Source organism: Euprymna scolopes, chromosome 5 (genome assembly GCF_053919585.1).
Source record: "Euprymna scolopes isolate OS-2025 chromosome 5, ASM5391958v1, whole genome shotgun sequence".
Taxonomy (NCBI): Eukaryota; Metazoa; Mollusca; class Cephalopoda; order Sepiida; family Sepiolidae; genus Euprymna; species Euprymna scolopes.
Window position 1 is genome coordinate 5,300,188 of NC_136486.1, and position 20,335 is coordinate 5,320,522.

At 33.9% G+C, this 20,335-nt stretch overlaps 1 protein-coding gene across 4 annotated transcripts in view; it reads left to right on the forward strand.

Annotated features, from left to right (window-relative positions):
- Window positions 1-20,335, forward strand: part of LOC145276696 (myotubularin-related protein 10-B-like) — a 175,098-nt gene that overhangs the window by 141,549 nt on the left and 13,214 nt on the right. For all 4 annotated transcript variants that reach the window (XM_080127884.1, XM_080127886.1, XM_080127885.1 and 1 more), the window contains 3 exons: window positions 2,414-2,501; window positions 11,728-11,822; window positions 18,789-18,913. In XM_080127884.1, the coding sequence (XP_079984010.1) occupies window positions 2,414-2,501; window positions 11,728-11,822; window positions 18,789-18,913 (308 nt within the window). The remainder of the gene's footprint in view (window positions 1-2,413; window positions 2,502-11,727; window positions 11,823-18,788; window positions 18,914-20,335) is intronic.

Here is a 20,335-nt window from a genome sequence, read left to right on the forward strand (position 1 = left end):
TGGGATCCTTCTATCGATCCAGTAGATATCTCACTACTGATGCAATTCTCTATCTATATAAGAGCCAGGTACGTCCAAGGATGAAGTACTGTTGCTACATCTGGGCAGGAGCTGCTAGAAAGGATTTATCTTGCCTTGATAGAATTCAAAATAGACTTCATAGCCTCATAGGGGATGTCCTTTTCTCTTCCCTGCAACCTCTTTCTCACAGAAGAGATGTTGCGAGTTTGTCTCTGCTTTATCGTTATTTTCATGGCAATTGCTCGGCTGAGCTCTAATCTATGCCCCCCCCTCCCCAGACTTTCACAAGAAACATCCGTCTAGCAGAAAACACTATCACTAATTTCCCTCACTCTTTATCTGTGCCTAAACCTAAACGTAGATTCCATGAACAAAGCTTCTTTCTTAAATCTGCACGCCTTGTCTTCGGTTTTCCTGCTTTCCAGCTGACTTTGTTGTCTTCAAGTCTAACGTAAACAAGTTTTTGATGAGCCGTTCCATATAAGTTAACAAATTTACCGAATTTCCATTACTAACGATTACTATATTGTCCAATTTCTACTGTACACTCTTTAACCCTTATCCTCGAGTGGCCTCTTAGCCTTGTTAAGTGGTAATGCCTCTGTAAAAAGAAATATATAGTATTTATTATAAATATATATTATTAATTACAATTAATGATATAGTATTTATTATAAATATATATTAATTACAATTAATGATATAAATATATATTATTAATTAATTATAATATATTATTTATTATAAATATATATTATTGATTATAATTAGTGATATAAATGTATAATTTTCAACTAAAAATTTTTAAAAAGTGCAACAAAAGTTGGTAAGAACGAACAGATGCCAGAATCGTTTTACAAAATACACTGAATTTCTTTGAATTCTTCATAAATTTCCATCATGACACGATAAGACCATTACACTCTGCCTATTCTGGAAAAGTTTCTCTGACTCGATTTATGCTCACATTCTTTTTTTTTTTTGTTTTTGCTTGAGACAATTAAATTTTCTATTTACAAGAATGGCTCTACACTCAAGAAAGACAACTCTTAATACTCCCTTAAAAATATGAATTGTAAAAAATCTCAAAATATGTGAAAGAATAAGAAATAAGTCTGATAAGATCAGAATTACTTTCTGTTTGTTTTTGTAAAGTTTTCTATGGGAAAATTTCTAACAAACGTACGTATCAAGATTTTTTAGACTCGTACGTTTGATAGCATCTCAACATTGTTTTGTACAACATCACATCGTGAATTATTGTCCAAGATTGAGAACAAAAATCACTATTCCTTATAGGTAATTGCGGTTACAGTAGCGACCATCGACAAATGACTGCTTCGGGACAGAACTGTGCAATTTGACTTCCAGTTTTTGTTTTGTGGAACTCCTACTGACGTATGCCCAGGAAAAGTCTCTTCTGATTAATAATGTAATTAATGAAAAACATTAAGAAGTTTGTCAAATTAAATGCTCGCTATTAAATTCTACTTTTTAAGACAATGAGGTGATTTTAGAATCGGAATCAGTAATTGTATTGAAATCTGAAATTTAGAATCGGAATCAGTAATTGTATTGAAATCTGAAATTTAGAATCGGAATCAGTAATTGTATTGAAAACTGAAATTTAGAAGAGAATCAGTAATTGTGCCGGGATTGGGAAAAATATTTGAGTTGTTGCATCGTTAGTTTTTTTTTTTTTTTTTTTTTTTTTTTTACTCGCATTCACCTCTTACAAGGCATATTACCACTTGGCCGTAAGGGGCTACTAATTGGGACGATGCCTAAGAAAGATTAACAAGATGTTGATTTACGTTACATTTAAACTTCTGCATATCAGTACAGTCAGGGAAGCAGGTAGCTGGACGGGAATTCCAAAGTCTAGTTGTTCGAGGGGAGAAACTATTAGAGAAGAAAGCTTTCTGGCATTTAGGGACCTCAACAGTGAAGGGGTATGATTTTGTTGCTAAGCAGGTTTGTCAGGGCTATGTATGTTGAGGGAACACAAATGCAATTAGTTCATCAGTGCACATTCCATTAAAATACTTGTAAAACAGTCACAGAGATGCAACGTTGTGGCAATGGGTTGGGTTGGAGCTTAGTCGACAAAGTGGGATGTATTAGATTGGCGACTCGTTTTTTCGACCCTATCAAAGAGAGTGAAACGAGTGATAGATATACCAGCTCAGATGTGGCAAGAATACTCCATACATGGGTGAAGGTCGCCCTGTAGAGGCACAGGATACTCTCAGGTGTGAGCAGTTTTTAGCACAATGAGGGGAGCCCACCTTCCTTGTAGTAGCCTTCGCAATGTCCTTAGCCAATGTTTATAATATCTGTTGATAATGTAAATTACTCGTGTCTTATTTCATTTTTTTTCGTTTTGTTTCAGTTTGCCTAAATATTTTGTTGTGCCTCGAAATGTCACTGACGTGGATCTTTTAGATACAGCAGCTCGATTTGAAGATGACCGAATATTGGTAACTGCCTCTTTTTTTTTTTATCCCTTCACTTTCCTCTACCAATCTTTTGACTGGTTGAATATTTTTTTTGGTACTTGTACAGTTTAATCAAGACATTAAAAAATAAAAATATCAAAAAAAGGTTATATTGTACGTATCCGTTTTGGACTGAAGATCTCCGAAAAAAAACATTTCACTTAATTTGATTGAGTAGTTTTTTTTTGTTTTTTTTTACAGTGAAAAAACATGTTTTTATGACTGCATGTTGAAGGCAGACACCTTGAATTTAAAAAAAAATTTTATTTGGATTTTAAAAACGTCATGGGGAGATAACTCAGTTTAAATTAGCAATACACATGAAAAAATTGAAATAGCTTAAAATATTTCAATATTGGTATACATAGAAAGAGCTTGATGAGCTAAGAAAGAATCTTTTTAAATTTTTAAAATCTGCTTAAAATTAAGGAAGTTATGTCTATTTTTGTGCCTCAAACGTTTGGATATTTTCCCCTCTTTCAGACCATATGCGTTTTGTCACATTTTTTACACTACTTTTTCAGTAAAAATGTCATATCTTTGTTAAAACACAAGACTAAGCAATGAAATTTACCATATAAGTGTATTTTTGTACAAGGAATCAGAATATGCAACTGAAAATCTCCCAAAGTTTATGGTTTCCAAATAATCTGCAGTAAATGTGCATAAATATGCTGCAATTCCTTAAAAATGCCATGTATCCATAAACAGAAAAGAAGTTGGAGAACTCATAGTTGAATTATAATGTGCTTTATGTACAAAAAACTTAAATCTAAACATAGGACCATTTAAAAATGAATATATTGCAATATTTCTTTGGTATTATTGTAGATTAACACCTTCTGTTTAACCCCACCCAACCCCTTCTGACCACCCCTCCAAAATATGATTCTACCTTTTTAGGCAATTATGTATGAAATGCCATGAAAAACTTTAATGAAAGATAAACAAATTATTTTAGAATTTAATTTAAAATAATTCCCCATTACAGGTCATTCTAGCATTTTAGGGCAGTTAACTGTTTTTTTTTTATAAGAGATAAATCCTGTACGCTTTTTGTTTATTTATTTATTTTTTTAAGACAATTATGTGTGGTTTTAAGAGGGTTTCTATGCAATGAGAATATGGGGAGGGTTGCCATTCGGACTTTGAATTAATTGTAGGGCTAAGGAAAATTATATGTGAACATACTGAAGACTTGACAGAAACAAAAACAATATTGGGGGGGGGGGTTAGTTTCACAAAAATTTAATGTAAAATAATTCACGATTTCTATGCCATTCTAGCATTTTAGGAAAGTTAACCAATTTATTTTTACGTGCATTTCTCTTTAAGGAAGAATCTATTTTTTGTTTGTTTTAGATGCTTGTATGTGGCTTACAGAGGGATTTTGTTGAGGGGGCTTGCCACTCGAACTTAGTGTTATTGTAAGGGTTAAAGAGTGTTTTAGAAAGTTATATATATATGTGTGTGTGTGTATTTGACAGGTAAATAAGTCAGCAAATGTTATATTTAGTTTTAATTTAATAAGAAACTGCGTTATGAAATTTCGAAGAAAATTCCATAAATTTGTTGATTTCTATTTTTGAGGTTGGTGTTTATTCCATAGGCCGTTTATGCTACGCTGGAGCAGGTGGTAAAAATACCTTTCGCTTAATAAGCAGAAAAAAAAATAATGGGATTTGTATTACTGTACACATAGATACGAAAAAGTTATCAAAAAGCAAATACATAAATAAACGTTATCAAAGGCAAGACAAGTTAATTTTCTACCTAACTGGATATGTTTTTAGTGTTTTTATTTAATGCAACATGTTTATTCAGCTTGAAAAACATACAGTGCTTACCGATGTATTGGAAAGTTAAAAATGGCGTCCGACTATCTCTTTCAGATGGTAAGTTTGGAAAATGAGTTTTAAAAAAAAATAAATAGAAAAAAAAATAGACAAAATACTGTTAAAAACCTGCCGAATATATATCTGCCTATGTCACGGTAACATATATTGAGCGAGTTTCTAACAATATTTTGTCTACTTTTTATTTATAACTCATTTTACCAAACTTACCGCTTCAAAGAGAGAGTTGGCCGCCATTTTAAATTTTCGAATACATCAGTAAACACTGTTTTTCGAGCTGAATAAACATGTTACATAAAATATAAACACTAAAATCATATCCAGTTGGGTAGAAAAGTAACTTATCTTGCCTTTGATAACATTTATTTGTTATATATTTGTTTTTTGACAACTTTTTCGAATCTATGTGTATAGTAATACAAACAAGATTTTCATGCATCTTTTGATATTGAAAAAAACATTTGTGGCTGTTCGCAGTAAAACATTGTTTTAATTCACTGTTCAAAACTAATGCAATCAATAAAAGTGCATGCAAGCTATATATCTACAAAAGTTTACTTTGTTTTTTAACCATGTTTTTAAATTTGACCAGAAATGTGAGAAATTGCAACGGATTCATAATGCCAAATTGGTTGGGATTGTTGTTATACATTCTGAAAACCGAATAGTTCTAAACTAATGTTATTCTGATAACATTCTCTAATTAAACATATCAGAAAATTTATATTCATATTTTCATGTTTTTCGTAATTCATTCGTGAATAAAAATCAAAGAACACGTGTTTATACTGTGCTATGACTAATACTACAGCTGCTGCTACTAATACTAACTTAATTTGACCAAACTCGAGAAATAGAAACATTTTTTTTTTCGGGTAGATCCTTTTAAATTATTATCAATTACCGCAGTCCTACTCAACATAAAATAATTCTTTTAATTGATAAAGATAATAAAAAGAATGATTTACTTACTAGTGGGTGTCCGATGAAATTTATTTTCAAAATGTTCGATACTCGTCATATTAAAGTCTTATTTTTAACACGACAAAAAAAGAAATGGTCAAAAATATTTCAGACACTTGACAGTATTAAGATTAACACCTCTTCTGATTGGTTTCCAAATTTCATGACAAAATTCTTCATACAATCACGGTACGGACCTTTAGAAAACAGGGGGGGTCATTACAAAACCTTACCGAAAATGCCATTTTATGACGTTCACATTTTTATCACTTTATTTGCTTAAAACTCTTAAAATATATAATGTACATTCATATTTATTAATTCATTTGAAAGTATATTCATTTCCGAACGAAACAGTAGTAATTTGAAGACTTGAAGTGCTTTGGTTTGAAAAATATGGCTATTTTAGTAATCCTGTGATTATCCAAAGCGTTTTTTTTGTTCGTGTGTATTACTATTTAAAGTGCCGGCACTCCCTCTCCATCTTTTAACACTAGCTTTTCTTCTAAAAATCAAACCTTTTGCTCGGTATCATAACAAATTGTTTTTTTGCTGTAAAACAAAAACTACTTGATGAAATTAAGTGAAATTTTTTTTCGGAGAACTTCATTCCATAACGGATGCATAAAATTTATACTTTTTTTTTTTTTTTTTTTTTTTTTTTTTTGATATTTTCATTTTTTAATGTCTTGATTAAACTGTACAAGTCCCTTTTTTATTTTTGTTTTTATTTAATTTACAAGTATCGCAATGTTTACAAGTATCGCAAACGATGTTTACCAAGTATCGCAAACGATGTTTACAAGTATCGTAAACGATGTTTACGAGTATCGCAAACGATGTTTACGAGTATCGTAAACGATGTTTACGAGTATCGCAAACGATGTTTACGAGTATCGCAAACGATGTTTACGAGTATCGCAAACGATGTTTACGAGTATCGCAAACGATGTTTACGAGTATCGCAAACGATGTTTACAAGTATCGCAAGCAATGAATTTCACATGCATACAAAATGGAATGTTTCATTTGCATATTTTAAAAACTTGTTTTCATAAATAATTGCATTATTTTCTTTTTTAATCAATCGTTTTACTTTTATCTTTTTCATTAATAGGAAGTTGAATTATTTATCACACTCATCATTTTATTTAATAGGAAATATATATATTTTAGACAAATATTATTGAATAGCACAGATTTATTCTGTTTTAAAATTTTCCTTTTTATCTTCTCCAATCTCCGAATAGTCCTTTTTGTGTTCTTCTCAAAATTGTATATGTTGGATCCATAATCGCGAGCGCTTTCAACAGAAGTACTTCTATCATCCTCAGACATATTGTAGAAATAAATGTAGAAATTGTTTTTAATTTACGTATATATACATTTTTTCCTAGTCACGTGGTAGCTTGTTACAAGTTAGGTGGGCGGACTTTTTTTTTTTTTATTCATATATTAAACACATTTATATATACAAACATATATATACATATTCGAAGATTTATCCCAAACATTTCAAAGCGTTCCGGCTGCACTCATAATTAATATTATTTATTTGAGGCTTCTTTGTTTTAATGTACAATGCTTCGAGTATTCTTAGGCTATTTACATTTCTCTCACTCTACAATACTCTTGTATTTTTTACCATAATTCTTCAAAATTCCGAATGGTGGCAGCCATGTCCCTTCAAATGTTGTGATATGGAGCAAGAGTCAGAGAGGTGGAGAGTCAATCTTCGCGACAATGTGTTAGTTGTTGAACCAACGTAGCTACTAATATTGGAGATACACTCTCCTATTGGGCAGCTAAATTTGTAAACTACATTGGTCCTTTCCAACAGGTCATTTGTTTCCAAAATGTTTTTCATTACAAGGCTTGTTGTCTGTATTTTTTTATTATATATAATAAATTTTATATTTTTATTATTTTTGGGAGCCACATATTTACGGATTATATTTTTAAGAATACTCTCATCGATTTTTGAGTTCTTGTGTAACTGGTTACGGTAATATATATTAACAGGTTGATAATTTTCTTGAATATTACTAATTTGATTTAAATTACTAATGGCTAGTTTTATTTCTTTATTTATAAGAGAGTTAGGGAAATGATTATTTACTAACACTTGTTTTATAGTTTTTAATTCAGGAAATCACCTTTGCATGATGTATAAGATTCCTTATTATATTCGTTTTATAACATATACAATTTCGACAAGAACACAAAAAGGACTATTCGGAGATTGGAGAAGATAAAAAGGAAAATTGTAAAACAGAATAACTCCGTGCTATTCAATAATATTTGTCTAAATGAGAAAATGCTGCCTAAATATACACTATATATATATATGATTTCATAAGGAAGACAAACAAAATCAATAAATTGTACGATCGTTTCGGAAACAATGTTTTTATTGTGATAGACAATAAGTCTTGAACAATAATTTTATCATAGTTTTGAAAACAAAGTCTCCTCATCAGCAAAAATATTGGATGGTGGGTTTTTAACTAAAGACATCAAAATAAACTTAGCATTTTTAAGCAAGGCAGATGTATCTTGTAATGGTTCGCCTTTCTAAAATTTGTACATATCATCGTCAATGCGTTCATTGGGATGTTACTTTTACCATCCCAATACAATTATACAATTAAAATGAAAAATAAAATTTTCCAACATGTATCGAATACTTTTCCCTACTCTGTGTGTGTGTGTATGTATATATATATATATATATATATATTTTTTTTTTTTTCTTTTTTTTTTTTTCTTTTTCTTAAGTTTTGGTTTCGATTAAAGCTGATGCACCCAAGTCATTTGGATAATTTATTTTTTTATTTTTGAAATCACAACTTTATAATATATAAAAATCAATAGAAAATTGACTTTATAATAATATATATGAAATCTGCATAAATTAAAATATCATATTTAAGCATATTTTACAATTGGGCTACGCTGGGCGTCCCTGCTAGCTTAGATAAATACTTTTGCAGTTTTAACAAAAGAGCTTTTTTTTTTTTTTTTTTTTTTTACATAGGCATCACCACATTATCAAGGCCAAGAGGCCACTCAAGGATAAGGGTTAAAGAGTGTACAGTAGAAATTGGACAATATAGTAATCATTAGTAATGAAAATTTGGTAAATTTGATAACTTATATGGAACGGCTCATCAAGAACTTATTTACGTTAGACTTGAAGACAACCATATTGTAGTCAGCCGGAAAGCAGGAAAACGGAAGACAATTCCACAGGCGTGCAGTTCTAAGAAAGAAGCTTTGTTCATGGAATCTACGTTTAGGTTTAGGCACAGATAAAGAGTGGGGGGAATTATTGATAGTGTTTACAGCTAGACGAGTGTTTCTTGTGAAAGTTTGGCGAGGGGAGACCATAGATTGAAGCTCAGTCGAACACTTTCCATGAAAATAACGATACATCAGAGACAAACTCGCAACATCTCTTCTGTGAGATAGAGGTTGCAAGGAAGAGAAAAGGACATCTCCTACGAGGCTACAAAGTCTATTTTGAACTCTATCAAGGCAGGCCAAGTCCTTTCTAGCAGCTCCTGCCCAGATGTGGCAACAGTATTCCATCCTTGGACGTACCTGGCTCTTATATAGATAGAGAATAGCATCAGCAGTGAGATATCTACCGGATCGATAGAAAGATCCCACCATTTTTCCAGCGGCCTTGGCAACAGATTTGATGTACGTGTTCCATTTAAGATCAGGAGTAATGGTCAAACCAAGAAGCTTGTCAAAACTTGAGGCCTCCTGAAGACGAGAGCCATTCATTTCAATTGATGCCAGATGTGGATCAAGAATGTTGATGATGTAAAGAGAGAAGCTTGGTTTTAGATGCATTAAAAGTAACCAGCCACTCCTTACCCCATTGTACTACGTGCTCAAGATCAGAGGAGAGAGAATTGGAGAGAACTTGGTCGTTTACTGTCTTAGATGTGCTACCATAAATGGTAGTGTCGTCAGCATAAATGTCTACAAATGATGTAAGGATGTGATTTGGAAGATCATTAATGTAGATCAGGAAAAGAGTTGGGCCCAGGATGGACCCCTGAGGGACACCGGCATTAATACTGTCAGCTTCTGATTTTTGCCCCTCAACTACTACTCTTATGAACCTATCAGAAAGAAATGATTTAATAATTGAGAAGACATTTCCAGCAATACCATAGCTAGAGATCTTATGAAGTAAACCTGGGCATCTCCATTTGCATTTAACATTCACAGAATGCCAACATTAATACATTACGTATGAAAGAATCTGCTGTGGAATTTCCACAGGTCCCTATAGTCTAACAATATTTTTTCTAATTGATATGTTTCATGATTATGGTAACAAATATTTTAATAAATAATTTATAATTAATAATTTGATTTATTTTTAATAAATAATGGTTAATAGTTTTTAATTTAATTGTATCATTTGCATACATTCCTCTTAGTCTATCTGTTCATTTAAATTTTTCTCTGAAACCACTAAGCCGATCTGACTGAAATTATGTATGGACTTTTATGATGAGGTGCAGCAAACTAAGTATTATGGTATCTGTTCAACACATATAGGAATTAATACTAGCTAATCACCACAATATCACAATCTTGTGCATACTTTCAGTTTATAACTAATATAGGTCCTTCTGCAGTATAACGGACTGTGATATTGTTGGATTCATCAGGCTGTTTACAGAAAACGCTGGAAGATACTGAATAAAATTTTTTTGATTTCTTTTTATGTACAAACATTTGCCGATTTTTTAAATGAAAAATATTTCTGTCAGTATGAAGCTAATTCAATGAAAAATGAATTGAAAAATGAAAAAAGAATTTTTGGAATAATTATTGGACAATTTTTTTACGAAACTTTAAGAAAATTTAAATTCAAATCTAGAATGAAAACATTCATGAATAAATATTGAATAACAAAATTTTTTGATGTTTTTATGCTTTTGTTCAAATCAAGATAAATATTTGATTTTTTTTTTTTTTTTTACTAATGATAGCAAATGTTTTCTTTATGACTTTTTATTAAGGTTAAGGCACTCAGCATTTCAGCACTTTCCTACGTTTTCTGTAAATCGTCTGGATGATTCCAATGATAGCATGGTTCTTATAACGCTAATTCCTTTTTGAATATTTGGTTCGAAAATGGAAGTTTTGGTGGCAGATAAAAAATATAAAGAAAAAAAATGACTGATCTTGTGAAGTAATTAGATTTTTCGTTACCTCATATGCAAATGAGATGCTGCCAGTTTGGATAAAAAGCCTGATTTTCAGAGACTGAGTTGATTTGGAGTAGCAAGTAGTGAGCTATGTCATATTTTGAAGTAGTGAGTTTTGGCAGCAGTATGTCATATTTTGGAGTAACGCACTTTGGCAGCAGTATGTCATATTTTGGAGTAACGCACTTTGGCAGCAGTATATCATATTTTGGAGTAACGCACTTTGACAGCAATGCATTGAATTTGGAATAGTGAGGTTTGATAACAGTGTGTTGAATTTGATCCCAGAAATTGTTAGTTTAAAGTGTAGCATAGTTAACAATCCATTTGTCAAAGTGCAAAATAGTTAACAAGTGATTATTTATCCATATAAATTTTTATTATAGTTTCATACTTTTTTTTTTTGTTTCCTGTATATAATCCCACGTGTGTAGGATGTTCCCATGTTTTCGCCATATTCGCTTAGGCCTGGTTGAGTGTTACATACTCTTTCCCAGTGAGTTCAGAGTATGTCGGGAGATCTTTTCGTGCTGGAAGTGTTTTTTTTTTTTTTTTTTTTTTTTTTTTTTTTTTTTTTTTTTTTTGCAAACTCATCCACCGATGTAGGTAAAAGGATGCTGGTGTTGTTTGTCAGAGGCCTGCCTGTAACAGTGGTAATCTTTGTGGCACCTCTGGATGTCGGTGTAAAGAATTGTGGTTGTGTTGTCGCACTCTGCCTTTGTTGTTGCATCTCAACAAATCTGGTGGAGCGATTCCAGATGACCTGTAAAGAGATGGCAGGTTTGTCGATTTCAGGTTACCAGTAATTATCCTGCATGTCTTGTTCAGCTCTGTCAACCTTTGCAGCATGAGTGGAACGGGCCCATGCTGCTGCACAATATTCTGCGATAAAGTAACACAGTACTAAAGCTGACACTTCCATAAAAAGAAGCTTTTTTTTTTTTTTTATTGGTTCCGGGTATGATACTAAACTGCTTTAACCAGAATTAATTAGAATTTGTTTATTTATTCACATCCAAATCTTTTTATATTTTACCCCATCCGCTTCCTCAATTACTTTGTACGTTCTTTTGTGTCTACTAAAATTTATTGCAGCATGTTTTATTTCATCTTAATGTATTATAATATTTTTTCTGTTTTCACTTCCAACAGTGTTGGTGTTACACGTCTTGTGCAGGGACGTCATTAGTTCGCATGTCCTGCCTTAAACCAGGCATGAACTCTTTGTTTACCACGTTTGAAAACAGGTAAGACATTTATCATATCAAAGTATCAGCAGTATTTTCTCTCTAAAGAATTTTCTTTATCGATTAACTTTTCCGCATCAAATGCATGTTACACTTTGGCCATGCTGATGCAAAGTGATTTTATTTTTGAAATTTTATCATTTATGTTGAATCATGAGTGTTGCAGATTCATTTGTAGACTTGAGGAAGTACTTATAAGGAGGCTCTGATGGTTGGGGCACACACTTTGTCACCAACTGATCTAATTCACATGGCAATAGCACTAACACCGCTATGGGATAGCACAAGAAGAATGGTGGTCAACTAAAGACCTGGCGCACAACAGTCAAAGTGAACTTCGAAGATGTGGTCAAACCGCATGTCTTCGTTATGCAATAATAGAATTGTGAATCGCTGAAATATGGTGCATAGTTGCCAATGGACAGACCTGGATAGATTGCCTTGTCATATGCGCGTTGCACATTGACCATGACGATGGAAAGGGATTTTCCTTATGAAATTTTATCATTTACATTGATTTTGGCGTGCCATTGCTCAAGGTAATTTTTGACAGAGCCACTCCAAGTTTTCTTTAGCCCTTTCTTCGGTTATCCTTAACTGAGATATGTGTACACTTATTTATTCAATCAGGGGTTTATTGAAGGGGCGGCTCAGGCATTTTTTGGAGGCCAGATTCTGCAAATCCTATTGTGTTGGCTTTTCAAAACCACATATGACCTTGTGCTTAACTTTGTGACGAGGAGATAAAGTGACCTTTTATTCTTTCATGGAATTTTAATAGAATTGTGCTCTTTAAACTGAACAAAAGTTAAAACAATGTTTATTTTCTTTGTTTTTCTTCATTCTATGTCATAGTTATACATTTCATAGTTATACATTTCATAGTTATACATTTCATAGTTATACATTTCATAGTTATACATTTCATAGTTATACATTTCATAGTTATACATTTCATAGTTATACATTTCATAGTTATACATTTCATAGTTATACATTTCATAGTTATACATTTCATAGTTATACATTTCATAGTTATACATTTCATAGTTATACATTTCATAGTTATACATTTCATAGTTATACATTTCATAGTTATACATTTCATAGTTATACATTTCATAGTTATACATTTCATAGTTATACATTTCATAGTTATACATTTCATAGTTATACATTTCATAGTTATACATTTCATAGTTATACATTTCATAGTTATACATTTCATAGTTATACATTTCATAGTTATACATTTCATAGTTATACATTTCATAGTTATACATTTCATAGTTATACATTTCATAGTTATACATTTCATAGTTATACATTTCATAGTTATACATTTCATAGTTATACATTTCATAGTTATACATTTCATAGTTATACATTTCATAGTTATACATTTCATAGTTATACATTTCATAGTTATACATTTCATATGAAAATCCACTTTGCGGCTTTCTTTAACATTAGTACTTAAACTTTTTTGAAGATTACGAACTTCAAAATGTAAGTTTTTAACGTTCCGAATTTTTTAGATGAGGACTGATTGTTTATATTACTTGTATTGACAGGATTATTGTTCTCATCTTGAGTGTTATTTGTATAACGTTTTGGTCAGATTGTCCTTTGACTGTCCTCAGGCATGTTGGTTATTGTTTAGAAAAGTTACTCTGTTGATATTTTTGTATTCTGTGAAATAGTCTCTTTTCTCTGTTGTTGCCTCTCATTCTTGCTCAAACCAAGTATGCTGACCTGTTCCACAAACTCCAAAACCTCAACATAAAACATCTCAAAAACAAAAACTCGAATAAACCTAGAACCCCATCTTCCAACATAGACCCCTACTACCTTGTCTCCTTCTCCAACATCAGGGGTCTACATTCCAACCTTCCAGAAGTTGAAACCCGATTACAGGAGACGAAACCGAACATATTCTTTCTAAGCGAAACTGGCCGACCACTTCCCTAGATGAATTCATAATTAATGGATACTCTAACTTAACATCGAAATCTGACCTCCAAGATCGCCATGGGCATGGAATATGTGCCTACATTAAAGATGGCTTCCCGTGTGGCAGGGATATCTCCAGAGAAGACCCTAATTTACCTTATATGTGCTTCCGGGTTGCACTAGCTTACACCACTGCATTTGTATTTGCCCTCTACCGCCCCCACAACAGCGGAGTTACTATCTTTAAGAGTATATCTGAGATAATAGACCGCATCCTGTCTGCACATCCCTCGGCTAACATTCACATTTGTGGTGACTTCAATGTCCATAACGTGGAATGGCTGACTCACTCAAATAAGACAGATGACGAGGGGAGGTTCTGTCATGACTTTGCCATTGCCTATGACCTCACTCAGATTGTTTGCGAGCCCATCCGAGTGCCAGATACTACCGGTCAGTTTGCAAGCCTTCTAGACCTTTTTCTCTCAACCTCCCCTGAGCTATGTTCATGCACTGTTCTTTCTCCTCTAGGATCCTCCGACCACTCCATTGTATCAGTTAAGATAAAAATGAAATGTAATAAGTTCCCAGACGTACCCCTCCACCGTACTGTATACCGATACTCCATGGCTGACTGGGATAGCTTCCGTACATTCATATCTGATCTACTGCTGCATTCCATGTTTAAAAAGGATGTGTCCTATATAGTATCAGATTTGACCGAATGGTTAATTGTAGGCATAGACTGATTCATACTATCTAAAAAATTCCAACAAAAACCTAACAGCCAGCCATGGTTTTCCCCAGAATGTGCTGCTGCCATTGTGCACAGAAATCACTTTTTCCATAGCTACCAACGTAATAGATGCACTGAGACTAAAGCTGCTTTCAGGACTGCCAGCAACCACTGTAAAAGAGTAATAAAAAATGCAAGAGAGCTATATGCCCAGTCTGTTAAATCCAAGGTAGCTGATCAGCGGCTTGGATCCCACCAGTTTTGGCAAATAACAAATAGGATCCTGAACAGAAGTGTGCGTTCTATTCCAACCATTATCAATGAACCAGAGGTCATCTCGTCAACATCAGACAAGGCCAAACTATTTGCAAAGAACTTTGCAGCTAATTCTACCCTATGCGACGAAGGCCATCAGCTCCCCATATTTCCTCCTATAACACAAAACATGCTAGGTAATATACAAATATCTGTGCGTGAGGTCGCCAAGCTAATCAAGAACCTTGATTCCAGTAAAGCAACTGACCCTGACGGCATCCCAATTATAGTGTAAAAAAAAGCTTCAACCAGAACTAGCTCCCATACTTACAAAACTGTTTAAGCGTTGCCTTAAGGAGAAGTGCTTTCCAACACCCTGGAAAACCTCATCAGTATGCCCTGTATTTAAGAACTCAGGTGATAAGTCCTCTCCCTCTCAGTACAGTCCTATAAGTCTCCTGTGTGTCATGAGTAAGTTGCTGGAATCCATACTAAATAGAGAAATAGTCAACCACCTCAGCAGAAATAACCTCCTTAGTGACATGCAATATGGTTTCCGCTCTGCAAGATCTACCGCAGATGTGCTAATGGTTATATCTCATAGGATTAGCGAATCTCTTGACAAAGGCTACCTTTCTAGGGCAATTGCTCTTGACATATCAAAGGCCTTCGACAAGGTATGGCATAAAGGCCTACTTCACAAGGTTTCCAGCTACGGTATAACTGGAAATGTTTTCTCAATTATTAAATCATTTCTCTCTAATATGCTCATAAAAGTAGTGGTTGATGGACAAAAATCAGAGGCCTGCAGTATTAATGCTGGAGTCCCTCAGTGGTCCATCCTGGGCCCAACTCTCTTCCTGATCTACATCAATGATCTCCCTAAACACATACTTAAATCATTCGTTGACATCTATGCTGATGACACGACCATCAACGGCAACACATCAAAGGCTGTAAATGATAAAGTTCTCTCTGATTCTCTCTCCTCTGATCTCGAGCGTGTAGTTCAGTGGGGGAAGACGTGGCTGGTTACCTTCAATGCATCTAAAACCAAGCTTCTATCTTTACACCATCAACGCTCTGATCCCCATCTGGTATCAATTGTAATGGATGGCTCTCGCCTAGGAGAAGCTCAATGTTTTGACAAGCTTCTGGGTTTGACTTTTACTCCTGATATGAAATGGAACACGTACATCAAGTCTGTTGCCAAGGAAAGATGGTGGGATCCTTCTATCGCTCCAGAAGATATCTCACTACTGATGCAATTTTCTATCTATATAAAAGCCAAGTACGTCCAAGGATGGAATACTGCTGCCATATCTGGGCAGGAGCTGCTAAAAATAGCCTATCCTGCCTTGACAGAGTACAAAATAGACTTTGTGGCTTAGTGGGGGATGCCCTTTTCTCTACCCTGCAACCTCTCTCCCACAGAAGAGACGTTGCGAGCCTATCCTTGTTTTACCGTTATTTCCATGGCAAGTGCTCATCTGAGCTCCAATCTCTGGTCCCCTCTCACCAATCTTTTACGAAAAACACCCCTCTAGCTGAAGCCACTGTCAAAAATTTTCCCCACTCTCTAAATCCCTGGATCAAAACGTAGATTCCATGAACACAGCTTCTTTCTTAGAACAGCACGCCAGTGGAACTCTTTTCCGTCTGCCTGTTTCCCAACTTGGATGTCTTCAAATCCAACGTAAACAAATTCCTGATGAACCGCCCCCTTAAGTAGACACTTTATGAAATCTGAACACTAACGTACAACGTACTGTACATGCAATAACCCTTATCCCTGAGTGGCTTCCAGGCCTTGATAAGTGGTGACCTCCTTGTAAAAAAAAAAAAAAAATTGTGAAAAAATTGGTTGGCAGAGAGATGCAGGATGGAGAGTCAGACAACTCAAGGAGGCTGCAGATATGCTAAAAAAAAAAAAAAAAAGAAAAATTACTAAACAGACCAAACCTAGATTTTAGTAGCATTTTGTGAGTCTCTAATTGAGGAAAAAACAAACATTGTACACTCTTAAAATTTCGGCGATGAAAGGGAGTTGCCTCCCCTTTGAAACTATAATCATAAAATAGAGACTAACTCACAGAATAGGAAAATATAATGGAGCCAGTAATTTTTTTTTTTTTTTTTTTTTTTTTTTCCAAACAACAACCAACATGTCTGAGCACGGTTGAAGGCCATTTCGACCGAAACATTACACAAATAACACTCAAGATGAGAACAATAGTCTGATCAATACAAATGATCAGTTCTTTTATTTAAAATTTCGAATTGAGCCCTTTATATAATCTGCCATGATGGATTTTTCCAGTTAAAGTTTTTTGAATGTTGGTGGTTCAATCCTCAGTATAGGCAGTACTAAGAATATAATAAAAGTTACTCAAGTTTTTCACCTGGTCATGGCTGAAAGAACGAGAATAATATACCTAAATAGATTAAATAATGGGTTCATTTCAAAATTCTTTATGAGCTAAAAAACGTTGGAAATTACATTCGTCAAAACATTGTGAGAATAATATCCCAGACGAAAAAAGTAATTCAAATAATCCAAATCAACAATCGTCAGCTCAAAACCTTATTTTATATCTGTAAATGCTTCTTTTTTTTTTTTTTTTTTTTAAATCATCTTCACTCCAAACGACATATTGCCACTTGAACGTAAGGGCATACTATTTGGGACCGTGTCTACGAATGTTACAGAGAGAGAGAGGGAGAGAGAGAGAGAGAGCGAGGTGAGTAAACGTGGAGGTAGACACGTTTACCAGAACCAAAGGTCAGCTGACCAGATTACGTATATGTGACGTGGTCAGGCAGGTTGGCTAGATCTGTGAGATTTGATTTGAGCTTTGAAGAAGACGGACGTTTTTCCGTGGTCTCCCCCTCTTAACTGGGGAGGGGGGAGACGAACGCTGACGTGTGTGAAGAAGAACCCACACAAGCCGATTTCACTTCCACTTCTGCAGGACCTCTGGGGAAAGTGAAATAAAAACTATAAAACCATTTCATCGTCTTGGAGTGATAAATCTTCGTCAAACAGGTATCAAGTCTCCCTCCAGGATGAGAAATTTCCAGATGGTCCGTTTTGAAGAAGCAGAGGTAGGTTCAGAAATTACATGTCACACACACGATTCCCTTTATGATAATCAAACACACAACCATTTATATTAGAGACAATCACACGAATACATTTTGATGTTATACACCAAACGTAAAAAGTGCCCGTCAAGGATAACCTCGATGATAACGAATATATAACATGAAAGATTAACAAGATGTTGGCTTACGTTACATCATTTAAGCTTCTGGATACCAGTACAGTCAGAGAAGCAGATAGCAGAAAGGGAATTCCAAATTCTAGCTATTTGAGAGAAGAAACTATTAAAATAGAAACCTTTCTGGCATTTAGAGACCTCAACAGTGAAGGGGTGAGATTTTGTTGCTAAGCAAGTTTGTCGGGAATATGTACATATGTATGTTTAACCATTTCTTTATGATGAAATATTTAAAAGCCTTATTGCCTAATGAATATAGCTTTATTAAGGTTATAATTAGGAGGAAAACAGTCAGCACGGAGAGTTTTACAAGCCGACATTTCTTGGAAAGAAGCTCCTGGATTAAGAAAATTATGATGAGGTGTCTGAACAGCAAACTGATGAAGACCACTAGACCAACCAGTCAGATGAGTTGAAATCAAAAGAAGCAAAGAATAAATGAAACAATTCGGAAGAACACGTGCTATAATAGCACTTAGAGACTAGCAACATCGCGTCTGAGAGAGAAAGTGCAGAGAAGAAAAAGAGACTGGATCTGTTTTACTCTCAAATTTAGAACAAAGATTAGATCTCCTTGAAATGCTATTGAGAAAGTTTTAAAACCAAGACTTAACCTTAAAGTACAGCTCCGAGCCAGTCTGTACGTCCTCTAAAATGTCTTCTTGAGAATATCTGGTGTTGAGATTTTCTGTTGACCAAAACATTCTTGCGTAAGTTTTTTATTTTTTTGGTATCTTTCAGATTTGTTGAATCCGTGAAAATGACGACCAAGACGAATGTTGAGATTTGTGAGTTAAGTCAGTTTTGCCCTTCTCTGAAGGAAATCAGCACAAGTGGAGAGAAGCTTCGTGAACTTTGCATGACGGGTAAATTTTATATATAAACCAGTTTTCCTTTTTTTTTTTACCTTTTTCACTAGTGGGGGGTGCCATCGTTGCCCGGGTGTGTGTCGGTGGTGTAGTAAGGAACCCCGAAAAAAAAAGTAGTAGTAGCGGGGTGGAGGTATCAAAACAACAGTAGGCAGCCCAGGTGGAGGGAGGTTTTAAAAAAAAAAAAAAAAAAATGATAGTAGGCAGGCAGGCTTGAACCAGTAACGCGAAGGAGAAAAAAAAGATTAAAAAAAAATGTGACGTCTTAGGTCCCCATGGTGTGACCAGATGTCCCGAGCATTGAAATGAAAATAGAAAGATAAAATAGCCACAGTCAGGTGAACATGGTTTTTATAGAATTTGGATAAAATAATTAGCAATAATTACGTATAGAGAAATATTTAAAGAAACAACTAAACTTTGGGTTTAAGAAGAAAAAAAATGGCTTTACATAAATCTTAGTAAGACCGGTGTAAAAAAAACATTCAGGGTAGGAATACTAAGACATGTAGTATCATTCACGTGATTTGGCAGCCCAGTCGAACTATACATTTCCTTTTCTATTTTTCTTTTTGATAAAATTTTATACCAGTTTACCTTGGTCTCTTATTTTTTAATTAAATTTCTTTTAGAACTCTTAGTCTCGTGCAACGGCATAAAATTTATTGAACGTAACGATAAAATTTCTGTTACTCTGCCAAATCAAATCGAAAGTTTTAGGCAGACATACAAACAAACATACTACATATATTTAAACATACAGTTGAGATTTATATTATAGATAAGTATGTGTTGAAAATCAAAGGTCTCTGCTTTAGGCAAACGCTTTGCTTCTCTAATTTTCATATAGATTTACTTCATGGATTTTCATGCAAATTTACTTTTTTTTCTAATTTAATTAAATTTGTTCAAAATAAAAATATTTTTGCTTTAAAGTGTAACAGTGTGTATGAGAGTGCATGAAAATATCAGCAGGAGCTGTAATATAGCTGGTTTGCAAAGATAGTAGCAGTTGTAGCTGAAAAAAAAAGCACATATGCAAATTAGGAAGTATGCGCAAGCGGACATGAGGAGAAAAACATCTGCTCGGTCAAAAGAATGAAATTGCGCATCAGAAAAGTCGAAGCTATCAAAGCAACTTCGACACGAATGAACTACTGGGTTTATCTACGCAAAATATTGTACAAAATCTGTGGTATTATTAAAATAAACAATAAAATGAATTTACTCACAATTCTCAGTTGAGATGTTTTTTGTTTTTTTTGCAAATAGATTTTTAGATTCAGTTAAAAAGTATTTACAAAAAATAAATTATTTAAAAAAATATTCTCCCTTAAGGCAGAAAGTAAATCTATATAATTATAAAACTCAAATGACCTTGTAACGGGTGTTGTAACCCAACATCCGGTTTACGACTTC